Below are 12,182 nucleotides of genomic sequence, written 5' to 3' on the forward strand. Positions count from 1 at the left end.
CATCTCAGTCTCCCCTCTGGTAGGTTAAAGCCATTCCTCTTGGCCTTGTCCTGGGGGAATGGCTTCTTTCTAACAGGAAGGCATTTATAGAAGCATTGCAGTCCTTAACTCAAGTAGCTCCTGAAAGCCTGGTGGGAATAAAATGGATCTTTTGCTTTCTAATTCCCAAGTATTTCATTGTGAGATGGACTATAATGAAGTCACTTTGTTTCTCAGGTGACCTGGGCGTGAACAGCGGGGAAGAGCTCCAGCTCACCACCACCATCACCCACGTGGACGGGCCCACGGAGGTTTACAAGCTGGCTCGGAAGGAGGCTCAGGAGTGATGCTGAGGTGGCCTCATCGGGACCCAGACTGGGGTGGAGAGCAGAGGACAGCACAAGGCCTGTGGCAGGAGCCCTCTCCGACCTGCCTTGCTCCTCGAGCACCCCGTGCCTCGTGTGTTTCACAGAGCGTGACACCGAGCAGAGCATTTGTAAACTCTTTTTAACCTGGTGTAGTCATTTCTGGGGGGAGGGATATGTCCATTGCGTTACACTCCAGCACGTAAAAACCAGACAGAAAAGCATTAAGGTTGCAAAGTCGCCTGTTCAGATGTAGGGGAAGGAGCAGAGCTGATGTTGGGCAGTTGTTGTTTGGCTGTTGTGTGCCTGTCATAAAGGTGGTGCTGGGAGCTCAGGCAGGGAGCATGGATTTGGTACTTGGAGCATCTTCTTGTGTGCAACTTCAACAAGGTGTTGGTTGGGGGGAACTAACGCTTCGTTGTAAGAACATTCAGTTCCACCATCTATAATTGTATTGAACCTTGTTTGAGGTCTTTAGTACAGCCTTGCAGCAAACCCCTGTCACTTGAGTGAAGCACAGCTGGGGGAAGGAGTAGCCTGGGTGTAATACATACGATTCTAGTAGAAGCAGCAGCATGCTTTCTCAGTAGGTTTTACTGCTGTTTATTAAATATAGGGCAGTGTAAAAACTGGATGCTTGAGCTGAGTTGCAGGAGAAGGGAGGTCTCCTGTCCTGAATTCCCAGAGGGACTGCTCCCACAGCCTGTTCTCAGCCCCTTTTGGTTTCCCTTGCTTTTATTGTCTTCCTCTTTTTGTTATGGCTTACTCATTCTTATGTGCTTCCATGCCACGGAGAGAAGACAAAGGCCACGGAGGGCCAGTGTGTCCTCAGCTCCTGTGCCTCTGAGCCCCTCCTTGCACTGCTGGCATGCAGCATGCTTGGCAGAGCTGGATTCTTCCAGGGATTATTGGACTGATGTGGATATTTGGTTTTTCAGAGCAGAATCAGGCAATGAGGTCGCTCACCCCTGTGCTGTGGCTGGGCAGGTCTGGCTGTGACACTGCAGTAGGTCAGGGGAGTGGGGACTGAGCTGGGCTGGAGGCTTAAACTGGGCCGTGCTGAGGACCAGCTAAGAGGAGCGTTAATGGTGTGTGGCCAGAAGGGTCTGTGCTACTCCAGGCACACATTCCAGGGCCTGGAGGATCCGGATGGCCTCAATAACTGATCCTAGTAAAGAGCTGTGTTAACTGCTAGTAACATGTAACTGCTAGTAATGTGTAACTCACCTTCCTGGTTTTGCCCCTAAAAGATAAGCATCTGCTGCTGCTGTCTGTTGGTGAAGGGTCAGAGATGAGGGAAAGAAGGGAGGCTTCCAAAGCCACAGTCATTGCAGGTACCAGTCCTGGAAGAAGGGACATACTGTTCTTGGATTCTTAAAACTTCTGAAGTTGCACATCAATTGTCAGAGTATTAAGGCTGCAAAATGGAAACATAATTGGGAAATACAAGAAATGAGATGATTTATGAAACCTTAATCCATCTCTAGTGGATCTCAATGTGTGCATCACAATGTCCAGTTAAAGCCCATGCGTGCTGGCTCTGCTGTCACATTGGAGTTTGTGAGTGAGAGCTCTGGGCAGGAGCTGAGGCTGTGCAGGGAGGGCTCTGCTTTGCACTGGGAGATGCTGGTTCATCCCAGTTCCCACAGCTCATGCTCAGTGATGCTGGTCCCTGCCTGCCCTGCACACCCATCCCACTGTCTCCATGGGGCTGCTGCTGCTCCATTCAGCTCTGACCATCCCTGCCACCATGTCAAGCATGTTAGTAACCAAATACAGCACCAGCTTTCCCTGCCTTTTGCTTTCCCTTCCCATTTTTCTGGAGATGAGTCAACACTTCAGCTGGGGTGAGGTATTCACATAATTCATAGAGTGCTGGAATGGTCTGGGTAGGAAGGGACCTTAAAGCTCATCCAATCCCAACCCCAATCAGCGCCTCAGCACCCTCCCAGGGAAGAGCTTCTGCCTAAGAGCTCATCTCAGTCTCCCCTCTGGCAGCTTAAAGCCATTCCCCTTGGCCTGTCCCTACAAGCCCTTGTCCAAAGCCCCTCTCCAGGTTTCTTGTAGCCCTTTTAGGCACTGGAGCTGCTCTGAGGACTCAGCAGCACCTCAGCCAGGATGTGGGGTCAGAGCTGAGGAACATTGAACCCATCACTCTGGGTGAGGTCCCTCATGTGCTGCTGTGAGCATGTGGAGTCACTGTAGCACAGAAAAAGTGCTAAGAACTACTTCAGGAAGTTAACTTTGGGTGATTTTGGGATACTTGAACTGGAACACTAATAAGTTTTTATAAGCTTGGGCTGTTTTTCTTTAAAGTGGGCTGACAGTGCCCTTATACTGAAAGGAAATGTGGTTTAACAGAAATAAAAGAAGGGGGCACACCAACTGTACAAGGAATAAGTGCTGCAACCACAGCTTCAACACGATAGCAAAATGTAACCTGTGAGCAATTTACACACAGAAAGTAAGCACTGGGAGGTCCAAGAATTGAATCATAGAATGGTTTGGGTTGGAAAGGCCTTTAAGACCTCGTTCCAACCCCCACCAAGGAACAAGCAGTGTTCCTACTTGCAGTAGTTGAGGTACAAAGTGAACTGAATCAACACACATCACCCTGTGCTCGACTTTGCAACTTTAACGTCCTTTTTTATGTTGGGTTCTTACGTGATATTTATGTTGTTCCCATAGATGTGTCCACGGTTTGTTTCACAGCTTAGGGTAGCACTGTGTTTTGTAAGGGCTCCTCACAGTGAGGGAGCTGCAGCTTTCAAACCAAATCGTGTGTCAGACACTAACAATCTGTTTACGGGGGGTGTGTATGTGTGTGTGTTGGGTGGGTTTTTTACTTCCTAATTCCTCAGCCCTACTTGTATGTCTCAGAAATAGTCCCTGGCTCTTATTAAAAGATATTCCTTTTTTTTGGTTAGGTCGAGTTCAGTTTTTACAGACCGCTTCAAGCAGCCTGCAAAACGTGTAGTTTTGTTAATTTAAATAAAATATACACCTTGTGCAGTTGTGGTGGGCCCTGGTCCCTGCCACGGGCTGCTCCGCTCTGCCCTGGCTTGCTTTTGTTTGGGCTGGCACTTCTGGAAGCTGCAGGTCACACAACTTGTTGCTGGGGAAAACAGTTTCGCTGCTTGGACAGTTTTTGTCCCAAGGTATATCACCCTCTGGCAGGTTAAAGCCATTCCCCTTGGCCTGGCCCTACAGGCCCTTGTCCAAAGCCCCTCTCCAGCTTTCCTGGAGCCCCTTTAGGCACTGGAGCTGCTCTAAGGTACTCCCATTAAGGAGCCCTCTCTTGTCCAGGCTGAACCAGCCCAGCTCTCTCAGCCTCTCTTATTTCCCTTCATGCTCCATGCCCTGCACTTTCTGTCCCTGTTTGCCAGCCCTGGAACTGTTGCATCTTTGCTGTGAACTTTACATGTTGCCTTTACCCCTCTGCAGTGCCAGTTTGGGCGTGCTCCATCTGCTGCTGTATTCTTCGGAGCCTGCTCTCCCCCGATTTTTTTCTATCTATAATCTAGGAGGAGAAAAGAGGAAAAAGGTTTCACAGACCTTGCACTCAGGCAGTAATGGAAAATATGATGTCAACAGATTAATATCAACAGCTTGAAGATCCCACTGCAATAGGGTCTGCCTCGGCAGGGGAAAGGGAACTGGGTGGCTGTGTCTTAGGCAGAGCCCGTGGCTCCATCTCTGCAGCCTCTGCTGGCTACAGCTTCCGTGCCTCAGCCAGGCACCGGCGCTGCTCGGAGCCAAGCCCGCGGCGGAGCCGCGCGTTCGGGACCTCATGGATTTCCAAAGGGCAGGTTCATGGCTTGTGAGGAAGCGGAAAAGCACCTCCGGCTCCAGCCGGCCCCTCCGGCTCGCTGCGCACGGAGCCTCCCGGCTGGCTGGGCACAGCCGGACCCTGGCAGGTCTTTGCTGCCCTCTGCCGCCACCACAACCCGGCTCTCATAGCAAATCCCTTGCCTCCGGGAATGCGGGAATTGGCGGATGTTGAAGTTCCCGTTACCTCCAATGCGATGCTCGGGCTCCAACCGGTCTCAGGAGCTTCGTGCTCCTGTGCCACTGCGCAGGGACATGGTGAGGAGCGGGGTGAGTCTAGAAGGCTGCCTGGTGGTGCTATGGGCAGCCAAATCAGAAGGGAAAGGGGTTGTGATAGACTGCTGTGGGTGAGCTGGGGACCTTAAAAAAGGTCAGGAAACATCTTTGGTTGGAACAGTTTGTTGGGTTTTGCTCTTAAATGGTTTTTGTGTCTTCTTGAAAGCCTGGGACTGGAGTCCTGGCTCCAAAGCTGGTTTGTGGCTGAAGAGCTGAACAAGGAACTGCAGAGATTCCAGTGCAGGGATGGATCTGACCCTTGTTACCCAGCTTCAAAATGGAAGAAACAACTTGTGACTGGGCGAGTTTGAGTGTTCCAGCGGCGACCTGAACCTCTCATAGCATCACAGAATGGGTTGGGTTGGAAAGAACCTTAAAGACCATCTAGTTCCAACCCCCCCCCCCAGCTGGATCAGGACTGCAGAGGGGCAGGATCCCTTCCCTGAGCTGCTGCTCACGCTCTGGGGGTGCAGCCCAGCACACGGGGGGGTTCTGGGCTCAAACTCACACTGAAGCCGGGTCATGGGGAGCTGCTCCTCACCCAGCACCCCCAGGTCCTTCTCCCCAGGGTTAATAGCTGTATCCTTAAAAACGTCCTATCCTTTGGCTGTTTCATTATCTCAAGTCAAGGGAAGTTTATATCCAGGATGAGATACTTGTGCTCTTCTGCTTTTCCATCCTCATTTTGTGGAGCTCAAATCCCTCCTGTGTTTCCAGAGGAAGGGCACCCTTCCAGGTACAGAGGAGCTCGCTCATGAGATGGACGTTCTGCCTCTAAAACAGATAAGCCACTGTGGAACATTTCCTAATCGACATTATACAGGCGGAACAGCTCTCCCAAGTCTGGCATTACCAGGAAGAGCCACCCTTTCTGATAAGCACCGCTGACACATCCTCTGGTTTAATACTAATTTATGTAATTCCAGAGGAAAATCCCTTTTCTGCCTCCAGCTGCTGTGTCACACCTCTCCACAGTGACATTCAAAGCAGTCTTAAGAAGGCGGCTGTACTGGTTGTGAATATCAAGAGAAGGAAAGCTTTGGTGAGCTCCAAAGGGAAAGCAATGGAAATGGAGCAGAGGGAGGACAAAGCAGGATGGATGCCCTGCTCCCACGTCACTGGGACATTCTCGAGGGCCTTTGGGAGCTGGTAGTGCTGTGCTATGCCTCAGCGATGCCCAAAGACTGGACAGCTAAAGCCAGGCTCTCCCTGTACTCCAGAAGCTGACCTGCATGATTTCAACCATGTGGATCCCGGTTGAAGTTAAGACCCTGCAGCCTCCCTCCTCTCCAAAGGAAGCCGATGAAGTTTGGTGGGGTGTCCCCCATGCTTGCTAAGCAATGGCAAAGGGGGATTTACCACCCTTAATGTGGATAGAAAAACAGTGAGGAGCACTGCCTGGGCTGGGTAATGCAGGAAAGCCGATCCCTGCGAGTCCCAAGGGATAACGGAAACAATCCCTGGCAGAGTCACTCCAGGAAAGGGACCTGATTATCTTCACCCACCCCTTCTGCTGTCCTGCACCACCGTACAGGTCCAGGAGCTCCTCCTCAGGCACTTTTGGGGGGTAGCAGCAGCAGCTCCCCAGGCAAAGCTGCACCCCGTGCCTCACCCCTGCTCCCTCCGGGCTCTGCTTTACAAAGGGGCTCTCACAAACAGCCCATTTCCGTTGAAAGCTTCCATTTAACATTTCTCTGGTTGCTGCCAGCTCCATCCTGAGCAAACCCTGCCCAAGAGCAGGGCACTGAGCCAGCACCTTCAAGCTGTATCCCCCCTCGGTCAGTCTGTCCCATGCAGGACAGCGGTGCTGCACAGCATGGGTCTTTCCTTTCCATCCTTTCTCCAGGGAGGCTGGAGACCTTCCCACTCTTTTGCCTCTGCCAAGTTGACTCACAGCTCCTTTCCTACTGTTCTTACTGGAGGAGAGTCACGAATCCTTCCCAGAACAGGAGCCTGTTGGCTTTTCATATCGCATTACTTATCAAATACCTCTTGCAAAGAGCGGCCTCCAGGCTCGGTTCTGTGCCCGGAGTGTTAGGACGTAGCTGAGCCTTGCTCAGCTGCCTCCTGTGGGCAAAACACAGCCACTGGGATGGGAGAGACCTGCCAAAATGGGTGAGATCCCAGGCTGAATCCCTAATTGAGCTCAGATGGACAGTAATGAGGAATGGTAACCCACCCAAAACCATGGAGAGCTCGGAAAATGTCTGATTATGGGCTATCTGCCTTTGAGCACACGTGGCTAGCTGAGATAGGAGAGTTAGCATTTCATTATGGTTGATAAATGCCTCATAAACACCAGAAATGATGGAGTTTAAATCAGTCCTGGAAATGCCCATGAATTGCAGGATTCAGGCAAAGCGAATGACGTGCAGGTTATGCAGCTTGCTGCGCGCAAGTCCTCCTGCCTGCAGAGAGAACCATCACAACAGCCGCATGAGGGGCAGGAACTGCTTTCCAGCAAAGGGAAGGTGAGAGGTGATTAAATCTTGTGAGCCAACAGCAGCAGATGGGGTATGTGGGACCTGGTGCCTGTTACAGACAGTGGCTTGTGGGTTTGCCAGCACTTAAAAACCACAGCAAAGGTGGGTGAAAAAGGGCAACTGTTCCTGATGGACATGAGCATTGTCTGGATTTAAAAGGGAGAAAACTCATAGTTTCCCCCAATGCATCCCTGCAGGAGCCTAAATGCACAGGGCACTTTGAGTGCCAAATGCACGGAGCTATGCACGAGTCCCGACCCAGCTCTGGGGCAGCAGCACAAGAGGGACGTGGAGCTGTTGGAGCGAGGCCAGAGGAGGCCATGGAGATGCTGCGAGGGCTGGAGCAGCTCTGCTCTGGAGCCAGGCTGAGAGAGCTGGGCTGGGGCAGCCTGGAGAAGAGAAGGCTCCTGAAGGGGAGACCTGAGAGCAGCTCCGGTGCCTGAAGGGGCTGCAGGAAAGCTGGAGAGGGGCTTGGGACAAGGGATGTAGGGACAGGCCAAGGGGAATGGCTTTAACCTGCCAGAGGGGAGACTGAGATGAGCTCTTAGGCAGAAGCTCTTCCCTGGGAGGGTGCTGAGGCGCTGGCACAGGGTGCCCAGAGAAGCTGTGGCTGCCCCATCCCTGGCAGTGTTCAAGGCCAGGTTGGACACAGGGGCTTGGAGCAAGCTGCTCTAGTGGAAGGGGTCCCTGCCCGTGGCAGGGGTTGGAGCTGGGTGAGCTTTGAGGTCCCTTCCAACACAAACCAGGTTGGGGTTCTGTGACTGCAGCTTCCCCAGTGCCTGGCTGGGGACCATCCCCTCCCGAGGCAGCGCAGCTCCATGCTGACACCTCCCTCATGGCCGCGCAGTGCCCTGCGTCTCCCTGCGGGTTTCCAGCCGGGAAGCTCTGCTCCAAGCCCAGGCTCATACTGAGGGAGAAAAAAAAAACAACATTCCAGATTAAAAACGGGAATTCTCATCCAGGGAACGCACCCCCTCCCGGCCAGTCAGCCGCAGGGATCGTTTTAAGCGTAAGGGTGGGAGGTGTTGCCGAGACTGGCTCTATCCTCAGGGAATCCACAACAAATTGTGCCTGTCCGCTCGACAGACAGGATCACACAATGCTATGGGTTGGAAGGGACCTTAAGCCTCTGCTCCAGATGTTGCACCTCTGGCTCCCTGCAGCCAGCAGCCGGCGAGGAGAGCTGAGCCCCGGCAGCCAAGGCACGCAGCGGTGCTTTAACACGGCCGATCCGCTGTGCCCATCAACCCGCTACCGAGCCGGGCTGGCCGCGGGTGGAGGCCGCTCTGCTGCCCCTCGCGGTGCGGGCGGTGGCTCTGCAGCCGCGGGCTGGGCTCTGAGGGCGGCCACCCTCAGCCCGGGGGTCGGCTCCAGCTCCCCCACGGCGGCCGGCGGCCATTTTGGGCTCGGGCAAAGGGGCTGCGCTCGGCCGCGTCCCGCCGCGGGGCCGTGAGGCGGCAGCCGGGCGCGGGGCGCCCTCTGCCGCCCGCCGTGGCGGAGGCAGGGAAGGGGCCCGAGGCGGGCGGGGAGGTGAGGGCGGCCCGAGCGGCTCTGCTGTGGTGGAGAGCAGGGGGGACATGGCTGCCTGCTGCGGGCAGCGGTTAACGTGCGAGGATCGGCCGGGCTGGAGGGTGTTTGGGGCGGAGAAGCGGACGGGGCTTGGAGCAAGCTGCTCCAGTGGAAGGTGTGTGCCCGCGGCAGGGGTTGGGACTGGAGGAGCTTTAAGGTGCCTTCAGCACAAACCAGGCTGGGATTCTGTGGAAAATACTGCTTGTGAATGTGAACTACAACTCTTCCTTATTTACCAGCATGAGGGAGGCAAATCAAAGCGGGGGAGCTCAGCGCGAGGGGCTTGGCGGCCTCTCTGAGGCAGGGCGTACATCAGGTCTACCCTGCTGCTTCGGGCGGCGGAACGCGGCCTGCCGGTGGAGTGCGGGAGCAAAACAAGCTTTAAATGCGTGCCATAGGGTACCGGGAATAACCCGGCACGGCCCGGGGCTCTGCCCCCTGAACGGCAGCGCTCCGGGAGCCAGGAGGAGAAGAAACGATGAGGAGGCGGGCTCGGGGCCGCCCATCCCCGCCCATCCCCGGGGCGGCGGGGCCCCGGCCGCGGGCGGCGCGGTTCCCGCTGATGGGAGGCGGGTCCGGTCCCGTTTTGCCGAGCGCTGGAGCCCATGGCTACAGGTGAGTTCATTTTCACCGCTCATAACGTTAAGTGTGCATGGGGTGTGCGGCTGGGGAGGGGTGGCAGGGGGGTATTTACATTTAATGCAAAAAAGGTGGGAGGGGAGTGACTTATTGAAATGCTTATTCAATAACATAGTGTAAAATTGCCCCGTCCCTGGCAGTGCTCAAGGCCAGGTTGGACACAGGGGCTTGGAGCAAGCTGCTCTAGTGGAAGGTGTCCCTGCCCGTGGCAGGGGTTGGGGCTGGATGAGCTTTAAGGTCCCTTCAATCTAAACCAGGCTGGGATTCTCTGAAATTACAAGACTGGTGTGAATGATTTCTTTTTCTCTCTCTCCCCCTACACATCTTTCTCTTTTCCCCTCTCCCATCTCCACCTCTCTATAAAGGCCACCTCTGTATAAAGGGGTGTAAACTCGAAGAACTCGGGCTTTTCCAGTTAAAGCCTTCACTTGTATCAGCAGCGCAGCAAACATGCCTGAACAAAGCAACGATTACAGGGTGGTTGTGTTTGGAGCAGCAGGGGTTGGCAAAAGCTCCCTGGTCCTTCGCTTTGTAAGGGGAACTTTCAGGGAAATCTATGTCCCCACGATCGAAGACACGTACCGGCAGGTCATCAGCTGCGACAAGAGCATCTGCACCCTTCAGATCACAGACACCACAGGAAGCCACCAGTTCCCTGCCATGCAGAGGCTCTCTATATCCAAAGGGCATGCTTTCATCTTGGTGTACTCCGTCACCAGCAGGCAGTCCATGGAAGATCTCCAGCCCATCTTTGAACAGATCTGTCAGATTAAAGGGGACATCCAAAAAATCCCCATAATGCTGGTGGGGAACAAAAGTGATGAGACCCAGAGGGAGCTGGATGCTAGCGAGGGGCAAGCGTTAGCCAGCAAGTGGAAGTGCTCCTTTATGGAGACATCAGCCAAAATGAACTACAACGTACAGGATCTCTTCCAGGAGCTCTTGAATCTGGAGAAGAGGAGAACTATCAGTCTCCAGGTGGATGGAAAGAAGTCCAAGCAGCAGAAGAAGAAAGATAAACTGCAAGGCAAGTGCTCTGTTATGTGACTGACTTTGGCTGGACAAAGCTGGAGCACGGACTCCCACAGAAAATGCATTTCCGATGGAGGTTTCAGACAAAACCATGCCTTACAGGGCTATTGCTTTTCTCTCGGATCTCCACAGGATTATTTTATGTGTTGGGGTTTAAGGGGGATGGCTTTCTGCATGTTTATTTTTTAAAAAACAATAAATGTTCAGTGCTAGCAATTACATGTGACTGGAAGTTTGTAATGCAAGAAGTGTATAGAAGAATGTCAGCCAGAAACAAACATCTTTGTTCCTGTGAGTACATGCTAGGTTTCAGTGTTTCAGCCTGTTAGCTCAAAAGAAATCATATTTATAATGTGTATACTTCAGAAATTGCTTTCAGGAATCCATCTTTATCAAAGCCAAGCATTTGCACTGCAAATGAATGTGGATGTGGCTCCAGATGCTTGTATTTTTGGCAGACAGACTGGCTTGCCTACCAAAGACTCAGTTTTCCATGTAAGAAGTTCACATTTCCCATGTGCTGTGTGACTCCTGAGCCTGCTGCAGTTCCAAGAGTGATTACAGCTATACTTGCATGTGAGCAGGCTGTTTGCTTTCTCGTCCCCTTGCTCTGACCTCCCTGCTCACTGAGGCAGGGGCTTCCATGTGCTCTGGCTCCAAATCCAGGGATGATTCTTCACATCCTTAGGCAAGAGCTGCCTCCATGAAGGTGATTGGGTTGTTGTGAGTAGCAGCCAATGTAGTAGCTGCTTATAGTGGCAATTCACCTTTCTCAACTGGCAGTCTGGTTTTGCACGTGGCTGAAGCTACTTTTGCAGTCTTCTGGAGTTCTCTTGGATATATATGTCCCCACCCTCTCTTATTTCATCCAAGTTACCCGGGTTTTAGTTGAGATTTCATACAGTCAGGTAACACTGCTCTGGGAAGAAACATCTATACCTGGAAGCCACATGTTTGAAGCCAACTCCTCTCAGATGGAAACTTTCAGCAGTCACTTCCCACAGATAAAAGGTCTGGAGATACGGGTTTAGTCTGTCTCCCTCCTCCCACTTTTCTTTGTTTTGGCTGTTCTTAACAAGAGACAAGCATGATGAGCCTCATCTGCAGTGCATGGTTGAGAAAGATTTCAAGTGCAAGTACTCACTCTGAACCTGTGCTGTAGATCTACTTTGTGTGTGTATTGCTCTGAGCAGAAGGTTGTAAGGACTTCAGTACTGCAGCGTAGATGTGATTTTTACACAGCAATGTAGTCTTGATGCAAGAGACGTGGAAAAGAGGAATTGCTTCTTTTTATAGCACTTTTGTAGTGGAATTGTTTGATTGTTAAAATATGGAGCAGGAGATGCTGAAAAGTACATACCCTTTCTTAGTTTGAACACATTAGTGGCTATTAATAACTAAGTGCTGGGGTTGTGTGTAAGATGCTTGAGAAGGGTCTTTTCAGGCATCATTTGCTCATGTGTTGCAGACTAACCCACAGAGCCATGAAGCTTGTCTCCATGTTGATATCTCACATACTGAACAACTCTTACAATCCATGCTGGCTCCTCATGCACTGTTGACTCCTATGTCTGTTTGTGAGTGGGTTTTGGTCTCCTCGGTCTGTTCCTACCCAACCATGAGGGCACAATTGGCTCTGTGTGTGCCAGAGGAGTTTGCCCCACGTACAGCTCTCATGCTGTTTGATTCCACAGGACATCTCCCTTTGCATTGTTTCAGAAACTGAAGTTCTGCATGAGTGTTTGGTGCTGAGATGTTATGCTTGCCAAAGTAAAAGTGCCCATTTGCCACACTGATACAAAGACTTTGCACCTGATCTCATTGGAGATGATATCCCACAAGCTTCCTGTGCTGGACCTGTGGTGCTGACTGGTACAGTCCTCTGTGGCACTGCTATGTGTAACCTTCCCTTCTGTTGTGGTCAGGGGTGAGTCAAGCTGAAGGGCAGCTGTAGAAGCATCCATAAGGGCTTTGCTTGAAAAGAGCTCTTGCTTTTTGCTCTCTAACTTTG

The 12,182-nt window shown here is 52.4% G+C and overlaps 2 protein-coding genes across 2 annotated transcripts in view; both read left to right on the top strand.

Annotated features, from left to right (window-relative positions):
• Positions 1 to 490, top strand: part of WLS (Wnt ligand secretion mediator) — a 31,768-nt gene extending 31,278 nt beyond the window's left edge. The window contains exon 12 of the mRNA XM_062616123.1: positions 217 to 490. Within this exon, the coding sequence (XP_062472107.1) occupies positions 217 to 326 (110 nt within the window). The 3' untranslated portion in view covers positions 327 to 490. The remainder of the gene's footprint in view (positions 1 to 216) is intronic.
• Positions 491 to 8,956: 8,466 nt separating this feature from the next.
• On the top strand, positions 8,957 to 10,687 carry DIRAS3 (DIRAS family GTPase 3). The gene is made up of 2 exons (XM_062616124.1): positions 8,957 to 9,115; positions 9,505 to 10,687. The coding sequence occupies exon 2, from the start codon at positions 9,590 to 9,592 to the stop codon at positions 10,184 to 10,186; it is 597 nt and encodes a 198-aa protein (XP_062472108.1). The 5' UTR covers positions 8,957 to 9,115; positions 9,505 to 9,589; the 3' UTR covers positions 10,187 to 10,687.
• The last annotated feature ends 1,495 nt before the right edge of the window (positions 10,688 to 12,182 follow it).

The sequence above is a fragment of the Pezoporus occidentalis genome, unplaced genomic scaffold (assembly GCF_034315485.1).
Source record: "Pezoporus occidentalis ecotype Australia unplaced genomic scaffold, CSIRO_AGI_Poc_V1 ctg188, whole genome shotgun sequence".
Lineage (NCBI taxonomy): Eukaryota > Metazoa > Chordata > Aves > Psittaciformes > Psittacidae > Pezoporus > Pezoporus occidentalis.